Source organism: Phalaenopsis equestris, unplaced genomic scaffold, assembly GCF_001263595.1.
Source record: "Phalaenopsis equestris unplaced genomic scaffold, ASM126359v1 Scaffold000372, whole genome shotgun sequence".
NCBI classification, from domain to species: Eukaryota; Viridiplantae; Streptophyta; class Magnoliopsida; order Asparagales; family Orchidaceae; genus Phalaenopsis; species Phalaenopsis equestris.
In genome coordinates, this window is record NW_018164814.1 from 870,459 (window position 1) to 880,958 (window position 10,500).

A 10,500-nucleotide genomic window follows, 5' to 3' on the forward strand; every position below is an offset into this window, starting at 1 on the left:
AAACTTAAATGCAAAGCTTAAACAGTAACTACTAAACTACTAAACTATTGAATTATTAAACTATGTAATTATGTTTATGTGATGAAGTTTTCTTATGTGAAAAAATATCTTTCCCACTACAATGAGATTTTGGTAAAATGAGACGGGATAAATGATTATAATATATATTATGCCAAATAAAAGCAATTTTAATTCTCTACCCTAATACAATGTTATAGAAAATCATTGGCTAATCCCAGATTTAGTCCCTAAATCTGTGGCTAGGCTAGGAGGATACTGACTCCCACTTCAGAGCACCCACTTCCCTTCACCTGAAAACTAACTCTCTCTTTAATATTTAAACACTAAGATCGAATTAAGGATTTTAGTTTGTCACCCTGAAATCTCCAATTCTACACTTAACAATGTATATTTCCTTAATTACTTGCACATAACTCCATGAACGAAATACTTCTTCATGGAATCAAATGTGATCCTCACTTTGTTGTAGAACTCATACTCTATTTCCCGGATCATATGTTTCACAACACATTTTAATAATTCAATTGACCAAATCAAAAAGTAAATTAAGTTTGGAGTTAAAAAATCATCACAATTTATTTTATATTTTAATATTGGCACATCCATATTATCTCTTCATTTCATCATATCTCATAGTAGGGAGAAAGATAAAGAAAACTACTCAGACTTCATAAGAAAGATACAACAAAACACAAATTTCATATATAAAAGAAATTTCATACAACACTACTAAACAAACAACACTTATCTGAAACTCTTTCTCAAAAAAATCCCTTGTAGTCTCTTCTAGGAAATGTAGGAAGAAGAAATCTCTCACTTTTGTCCTTCTTCAGTACTCTTAGAGAAAAATTCACACTTAATCTCATCACAAAAACTCTAAACTCTTAAAGAAAAATCACTAATAGACTCCTGAATGGTGGTGAAATGAAAATGAAAAAAGTGAATGGAGGCGAGGTGTGGCAAAAATGAGCTAGTTGGAATGAGGATGAGAGCCTTTTCTGTCAATTTCGGCCCCAAATAAAGCGTAGAGTCGGTTCCAAATAAAGCGCATCCAAAAACTCTTCAAAAAGCGTCCAAATTTGTCGAATATTCTAGAAACAAGGTCTCCAAATTTGTCGAATCTTCTAGAAACAAGGTCTGAACCGACATTGGCATCATCGACGCCAGAAACTATTTAATTAAATTCGCCTTCTCTGTCAAAAGGTGTCGTCGGTGCTGAGTATTTCTTGTCGGTGCTGAGTCAAAAGGTGTCGTCGGGGCTGGGGATTTCTTCAAAAATGCTATTTTGACTCTAAATTCCATCCTTTTTGCTTCTTTTTTGCTTCAAGTCCTAAAAATCAACAAACTGCAAGAAAACATAAAAATACAGTCCATTAAGGTGTAATATCACCAAAAATGAGTATAAAATATTGGTCTAAAAATGCATAAATTTTTGGTGTATCAATATGCATATGTGACATACACGAGCTTGATATTGAGCGAGCTAAAGACAATTAAAAACCCCTGTTTTATAAGTTCTGTTGTCTTCTTATTATGAAATATTTGATGGGGTTGGTGTACTTAGTATTTTGTGTCCTCGCGCCTGCATAAAACTATAATTGATTACTCTTTTTGTCAATTTATAAAGTGCATGTTTATTTTATGTCTATTGATTATTGATATTTTAGATATTGTAAGTTTTATGCTGTTTGTAATTATTTTTCCTTCCTTTTCGATTTCTTTTCATTTTTTTATGGATTTATAAGGTCTGTGATGAGAAGTTCGATCTTGTGGGTTCTTCTGAATGGTCTGTTAGTCATTGTCTTGGTGACTAATGGATTGGCGGTTCATGGTCTGTTAGTCATTGTTGGTGTCACATGTGTAATCTTGATAAAAACAAGCAAATTCCTCTCTTCTTTTTGATGCAGTGGTTTTTTACGTACTTTTGGATGGCCTTTGTCTTGGTGATATGCATATGTGACACACACGAGCTTGGTATTAAGTGAGCTAAAGGTAACCAAGAATCCTTTTTTTACATGGTATGTTGACTTCTTGTAGTGACATATTCCTTTGTTGGTGTACTGAGTTCTCTAAAACTTCACGCCTACAAAAAACTGTAATTAATTACTTATGTTAGCAATTTCAACTCTATTATAACTAATGGATTGCCTTTTGAATCATTCAGAAAAGATGAGATTTAGAATTTCAGCGACCTCCCGATGAGTGCTCCCCCACTACAGACTATAGACTTCACTACTGACGTCAGGTAGGGCACATAGCTACGGGAGACACTTCTACAGGTGTCTGCAGGGCGTCATGGAGAAGTGCGACTTCTTCCAGGGGCAGACAGTTCGACATATTCCACTACCGATAGTGATCAAGGTTGTATGGTATCCCTAGGTACGAGGTTGCTCGTGACATACGCTGTATGAATTTTAAAATTAATATTATCATACTTTTAATTGTAATTTTAATAGTTTTTTTTCCTTTTTTTAGCAATCTTGATACTCACTGTTGAGTGAGGTATGTATGTTATTGTTTGTACTGTTTTGAAGTGATTTTTTGCTTCTCAAGTATCATATATATTGCTATGACAATTCTGTTGCAAACAACATTACTGCACATGGACAAAATGATCATTTATCCAGAAACAGCTACAAAAACTGTTGTTTTCCAACAACAAAAAAACAAATAGCCAACCAGCTTACCAAGATCAATTGCCGATCAATAGCTTATCTGAATTAACTACTTATCAACAACTTATTAATAAGTTGGAATTGTCCCAAACAAACCCTAACTGTGAAAAATCAGTAGGACCTAATGATATCCTAATTGAAGTTTGAAGATACCTAGGATATGTAAGAATTTTTTAGTTATTAAATTCTTTAATATTTTTTTAAAAACTAAAAAGATGCCTGAAAAGTAGAGGAATTATTTCTATTTTTAAGAATAAAGGGGATGCACGAGAGTGTGCAACTTATAGATGAGTTAAGTTGATGTGTCATACTTTAAATTTATAGGAGATTTTAATTGAACTTAGGTTAATACATGATGCAAAGATTTCTCATTATCAATTTGGATTTATGTCGGGCAAGTCTACTATGAATGCTATACATTTATTGAGAGGTTTGATGAAGAAATATAAAGAGAGTAAATAGGTTTTATGAATGATTTTTATTGATTTAGAAAACACATACAATAAGGTTCTAAGAGAAATTCTTCGAAGAGTTCTAAAAAAAAAGGTTTTGATATAACTTATATTAAAGTCATTAATGATATGTATTCTAGAGCTATAGCTTGTGTTCAAACACAAGGAGGATTGACCAAATATTTCTTATTTTAGTTAGATTACATGAGGGATCGACTTTAAGCCAATGTCTTTTTGCTTTAGTTATGGATGCTTTTACTTGACATTTGCAGGATGATGCACCTTGGTGTATGTTTTTTGCTAATGATATTTTCTCATGGATAAGACTAGAGAAAGAGTTCAGAAAATTCTTGAATTATGGAGGTTTGTATAGGAGTTTAAGGACCTTCGTTTAAATATATCTAAAATTGAATACATGGAATATAATTTTAGTAATAGTAGCTCTAGTAGCAGATACACATTGGAGTCTAAGGACCTTAGTTTGAATATATCTAAAATTGTAATTATGAGTGATCAAATCATTAAAATGTGTTATCATTTTAGATATATTGGATCTCTTAGTGAAAGTGATGATGATATAGATGGGGATGTTTTTAGTAAAATTCAGATGGATTGATTGAAGTGGAGGAATGCATCATGCCTATTGTGTGTTATAAAACTGCGCTTAAACTTAAAGAAAAAAAATTATAAGATGGTGGTGAGATTTGGAATGCTTTATGGTACAGAATGTTGGCCTTTAAAAAAGAAGCATTAAACAAAGCTAGTGTTGTTGAGATGAGAATGCTTATGTGGATGAACGACTTGACACTTGCAAAACATATCTATCTCATGGAAATATTGGTGTAGCTCAAGTGGCAGATTAGATTAGAGAGAGTCGTCTAAAATGGTTTGATCACATTAACGTTAACCTTCTAATAATCCGACTAGTAGAGTAGATGTTTTAAATTCTACTTATGTTGAGAAAGACAGAAGTAGACCTAAGAAAACTTGAACATTTTGTATAAAAAATGATCTTAATCTATTATAATTAAATGAAAATATAGCACTCAATAGGACACAATGGAGAAAAAAAATTCATATAATCGACTCCATTTAATAGGATAAAGGCTTATTGTTGTTGTTGTATTGCAATACCCCTTTATGCAAGATAATTTTTTATTACTCGTGGGCTACTCATTGGAGTAATAAATCCGCTTAAACTTGTGCAAACTATTTGAATTCAAAACCATTTAAACCTATTGCCTCATGGTGAGAAACTAAACTCTAAATTTCTATGTTGCGGATGAGTGCAAGATCAAAGGAGTGGCTTTCCATCATTATGATTAAAATTTCTTGTCGGGGCATTTACATAACCACTCGATTCTTATGCATTTATGTATGTAACATGTTAAGCCTATTTTTTATATTCATATCACTCAAATCTTTCATACAACATTAAAAGTATTGTCATTTTAACTTTAAAATGTGAAGAATACATTCTCATGCATAGGTAAGATGATATGCATGCAAGAATCAAATATTAAGTGTTAGATTTATAAATACATAGGCACTAAGTGGTATGTACGTACATCTTCTCTTTTTATGTCCGAAGAGTCTCAACCGACCAAGCTTTAAAAGAGGCCAATTCCAAAGAGACGACTTCGATTAAAATTGAGATCAAATTTTACAATGATGTAAAGAGTTGAATAAATTTTATTTTCCTATTTATTTTGTTTTTAAAAGCTATATATGTACATAATATACATAATAAAAATTAAGTGTAAAATATAAAAAAAGCATAAAATTTTGATTTTTTATGCATTTAAATCACTTTAAAATAGCACCTAAGTGTTAGATTTGTAAATATTAATATTTTTGGTGCTGTTTATGTAATTATCTTAAACGTAAACAGCAATTTTTTCTCATTTCCTTTTCTCCTAGATTAACCGGAGTTCGCTTCCTTGCTCGTATTGGTTCCTTGCTCAGGTGGCAATCACTTCCACACTCTGCGAGGAACCCTCATCCTGCTCGTGGTCTTGTTCTCCCTGTTGAACTGGAGCTTCCGCTTCTTTGGTGAAGCAGCCACGCGAACCATGGGTTCCGGTAAGCCTTATTCAGTTTTCTAGGGTTTGTCGCTGCGACCTCTCTAGCTCTTTCTCGTCAACTCTCTGGGCTTAAAAAAGCCTCATCCTATACTGTTCTTCCTCTGTTCATCAATGCCAGATTTGTGGAAATGATTCATTGGGTTGCAGTAGCTGGTTGAATTTGATGGTTTTTAATTGTCTGCTTTCGTATCGATGATATTTTGGTCATTAGTTTTACTAGATTGCTCTGTAAGAAGTTGTGAGATCCTTTTGTATTTTATTGAATTTTGTTATAGTGCTTTATCTATTTTTGGGGACGTTTTTTCTGGTTTCAGATGCTGATATGGAGGATTATGGTTTTGAGTACTCGGAGGAGGAACCCGAGGAGCAGGATGTTGATATCGAGAATCAATACTACAATTCAAAAGGTGAAAATTTCACGGTTTACGGATATGTCATGCAAGGCTTTTGTTATGGTTGTATTTGACTGAGATAGATTTTTATCTATCAACATTTTTAGTTTATTAGTATACTTTGCAGGGATAATGTATTATGATGGTGGAATTTTGTACTGCTTGACGCTTGATTGCCTTTTTTTCAAATTGTTTCTACTCTGAGAGGAGTGAAAACTTAAAGTTTTTTTGTGTTCTAAGTGTGCCCCTCCTGCTCTCTCTCGTGTGGGCTGGCCGGCCACTTCCAAATCCTGAAAGATTTGATTGAGACAACTTAGAAACCCCTTGATTAGTTTATTCCCTTCCTATTCTATGTCATTTTTTTTTTTTCAGAATTATTTCTTTCCTAATTTAGGTTAGATATATTTGATAAGTTTATAACATAGGAGGAATTGTTTTCCCTATATATATGCACCTTACACGTTAATAATGAAATTAAGAAATTATTCCTCTCCAGATGAGCATGATTATTGGGGAGTGATCTGATCAGCTTTTATGCCAAATGAACATGATTATTGGGGATTCTAAATAATTATGACATTATTCATATTTTATAGTGCACAAAATATTTGTCACTATAAACTCTAGCACCATTGCCAGTTTCTTTTTTGTATTGCTGATAAGTGGTAAAATCTTAGAACTATGATAAAAAAAGCATTTTATATGCTGTTTCAGGGACAGTTTTATCTGGTATTTAAAAAATCCGCAAACTTGTGCATTTTGGGAAAATATTAAGGTTAGGGACCCATGGTGCAGTTCAAATATTGTAAATGTGTCACCAAGCTGTTATAATTTTAAAAACAGCACTCTTTGTGCTGTTTATTTTGTTTTGTATTCTTTAATGGTTGATTGGTCAAATCCAAAGTGGTTGAGTAAATACTTACAAAGCTTTCCAATATTTAGTTTGCAACAGAAAATGAGTGTAAATCTATTAATTTTTTGGCATCTATTCTATTTCTTTAGCACAACAACAATGTGATACAAGACATCAAATGAGATACTACAATATTTAGTTTGCAACAAAAAGTGAGTGTAATTCTATTAATTTTTGGCATCTATTCAGTTCCTTTAGCACAACTACAATGTGATACAAGACATCGGATGAGATGCCCCAAATCACATACACTAGGTCAAATTTGCTATTATAAACTTATAATTTAGATGTTTATTTTCTACTCTAGATGAAAATGAAACGCTAGATATGTGCAGACAATAAATTAACCATCATCTAACCTAGATCTCACATAGAAATTAAGGATTATAAAGCAATGACACTCTTTATAAACAACAATACTCTCCAATGGTAGTTTCGAAGTAAAGAATCCAAGTTTTTGGTTGGAAATTCATGATATGATGTCAAATTAAATCTACTTAGGATTGAACTAATTCTAAAACATCTAAAAAATTTCAAATTATACGTATTTGTTCCAATGCATTGCATAATTCTAATGACCTTGCTTTCCTAGCAAGTATTTTCTTTAAATATCATATAGGAGATATTTCAGGATGCAAAAAAATATTACTTTATCACCTAGTTTAAATTTTACATACCTCAATTTTGTCTTCAATAGACTTATGATTTTCATAATTAACAATTATTTTTCTGCAAGTACTTTTATGCAAAACGTGCAAATGACTAGGATGATATGAGATAAATAGTAAAAATACTAAAATATTATTATGCTTCCTATTGGATGAATTACAACTAGTGTGAGATCACATTAGGAAATAGAGAACTTTGGAATCATTTGGAGATTGTGTGATGCTTAAGAGGCAAATACAATCAATAGATGCACATCTACGATTGGGATTGGGTGAGGGGCATGCAAGTGGTAGAAGAAAGTGGTGTGAATGAGATCGAGAATGGAGTTTGCATGTGTTAGGGAACATAAGCTATAGTGCCAATCAAGTGGGGGAGCAAGGCTGAACTGGAGGGAGCGACACACATGACTGGATTGAGTAGGTGCATACAACATGTCATGAGGGACAATTGTGCACATGGGATAGCAAATTTGTGTGAGAAATTGGATGAGGACATGAGTGATAATTGAGCAAGCATACATGCAAGGGTGCTTGCATTGGATGAACGAGGATGTGGTGTTAGGTGAGGCGCACAATGGGATTGAAGTTGTGTGTGGCTGATAAGACAATGATGTTGGGTGAAGCACGTGAGAAGCACAAGTATTAGCGTGGCGCATGGAGTATTATTTGTTGCGCTTTGTTGACAATTGGAGAATTGCATGTAGGAGGAGAGACTGGGAGAGGTCACGTGAAACAATCATGATGAGGTGTGAATACAAGGAGGTCAAGTTGTTGACGTTTTTGCAAGCAAAATAGATGAATGATGGTTTTGATACCACCAATTGAATACAAAGTAAGGAATGTGAGAGGGGGTGAGGAATATATATGAGGTCTTTAAAATTTAATATGAAATATAATTTGGTGATCATACTTGCCTAAGTTATGTTGACCTCTATATAATTGAGATCACATATCACAGCTGATGTCTAGTAAATTATGTAGTCCCGCATCAGAGCCAGTTTTATTAAAGAACAATACGATGTGCAAAGCTTTATTTTTGCTTCAAAGCGCAAAGCACAGAGCCAAGCAACACTTTTATTAATCAAAGTGTTGGTAGCTTATATAAAACTATTAATATGTTCATTAATAATTATAAAATATAAAGTATGACTTAAAAGTTGATATAAAATAAAAAAAAATAGTACAATACATAACTTATAGGCAAAGATTGTGGGTAAGCTTGCTAGTTAAATTTCAAACAATATCTAATAGTGTGCTGTAATAGTCAAAAACTTAAAAATTGTAAATTAACTTCAGCGCTTCGAACCGCACTTTAATAAAGTGAAACGGGCGTCACACGTTTCGCTTTACTTTGCTCGTGAAGAGTGCTTTAAAACTTTGATCACAATATACCCAATTTAGATGCATTTAATGATTTGGAATTATTTTTAAAGTGTTAATCATAGTTGTCGAAATTCAGAATAATGCGGAATAAAGTGGTTTTTTCATTGATATGAGAGGGGATATAAATAACCCTTACATGAATCCTAGAATATGAAAGATAGTGTAAAATAAATAATATGAAAAAAATATATATCATCTAATATCTCCAATAATCAATTCATATATTAGGAGATAAATAAAATAACATAAAATAGGAAAACAATGAAATAAACCTTAATATGAGGATAATTTATTTCTCATAACTTCTCACAGGAATAAAGTATTTTCTAATATAACTTCAAATACTTCCCCTCAAGTTGAAACATTATTGAAAACTCTATTCAACATGGATTTGAAAACATCAAACAATGGGCGAAGGAGATCACGTGAAGTAGAACTTGAATATTTCATCCCGTACTGCGGTTGTCTTTCACTGTCGTTCCTGCAGTTTTTGTAGGTAGGCGGAAGACTCTTACATGTGATGCTACAAGGCAGTTTGCAAGGAAGTAGATACTTGTTGTTGTCTTTGATTACAATTCTTGCAACGTCTGTAGGTAAGCGGAAAGCTGCCTACCTACAGGTAATTTGGTAGGGGAATTTGCAGGGAAGTAGTCAACTGTGGTTGTTTTTTATTGCAATTTCTACAGTATCTATAAGTAGACAAAAGGCTTCTACATGTAATGTTGCTGGGGAGTTTGCAGTAAAGTAGACAACATATAGGAAATGACTTATTCCTAGTTGACAGTGGTTGTCTTTGACTGCAGTTCCTGCAGTGTCTATAGGTAGGTGGAAGACTGCTACAAGTAATGCTACAGGGAGGTTGCAAGGAAGTAGACAATCAACAGGAAAAATTGCAGGGTATGACCTGTAGAAGAAAACTCAGGAGGTAGGCCTCGCTACAGGAAAAGGCTCCTGAGGAGAACGTGCTGCTCAAAGAATTCAGGTGAAGGGCTTGTTGTAGTGAAAGTTCCGGAGGTTTTAATACAAGAAAATGCTCTGAAGGAGGGTCTGCGACAAAAAAATTCTTGAGAAGGGTCTGCTACTGGAAAAAAATTCTAGAGGAGGGTTTGATACAGGAAAAAGTTTCGGATGAGGGCTTGATGAAGAGAAAGGCTCCGGAAGAGTGCCTGCTGCACAAAGAACTATGTATACTAGAGTTGTTACTTGTGTTCAAGCTGAAGGAGGATTGATCAAATATTTTCCTATTTATGTTGGATTACATCAGGGATAGACTTTAAGCCCATATCTTTTTGCTTCAGTTATGGATGGTCTTACTGGACATCTACAGGAGGATGTACCTTGGTGTATGTTTTTTTCTGATGATATCCTTCTCGTGGATAAAACGAGAGAAAAAACCCAGGAAAAACTTGAATTAAGGAGGTCTACATTGGAGTCCAAAGGCCTTCATCTAAGTAGAATTAAAACTGAATACATGGAATGTAATTTTCGTAGTAATAGCTCTAGTGACAGAATTATGACTTTGGGTGATTAAATTATTAAAATGTGTGATCGATTTAGATATCTTGGGTCCGTTGTTCAAAGCGATGGCGATATAGATGGGGATGTTAATAGTAGAATTCAAGTTGGTTGGTTGAAGTGGAGGAGTGCTTCTGGCTTTTGTGTGATAGAAAAGTACTGTTTAGACTGAAAGAAAAATTTTATAAGACGGTGGTGAGACCTGCAAGCTCTATGGCGCTGAATGTTGGCCTTTAAAAGAGAAGCATACTAATAAGTTAAGTGTTGCCGATATGAGAATGATTAGGTGGACGAGTGGCTTTACACTTAGATACAAAATGCGAAATGAATATATCCGTGATAGGGTTGGTGTAGCTCCTGTGACGGAAAAAATTAGAGAAAGTCGTCTTAGATGGTT

The 10,500-nt window shown here is 33.6% G+C and overlaps 1 protein-coding gene across 1 annotated transcript in view; it reads left to right on the forward strand.

Annotated features, from left to right (window-relative positions):
• The first annotated feature begins 5,069 nt into the window (after positions 1-5,069).
• Positions 5,070-10,500, forward strand: part of LOC110026424 (COP9 signalosome complex subunit 2) — a 30,118-nt gene continuing 24,687 nt past the window's right edge. The window contains exons 1-2 of the mRNA XM_020727354.1: positions 5,070-5,230; positions 5,547-5,639. Of these exons, the coding sequence (XP_020583013.1) occupies positions 5,221-5,230; positions 5,547-5,639 (103 nt within the window). The 5' untranslated portion in view covers positions 5,070-5,220. The remainder of the gene's footprint in view (positions 5,231-5,546; positions 5,640-10,500) is intronic.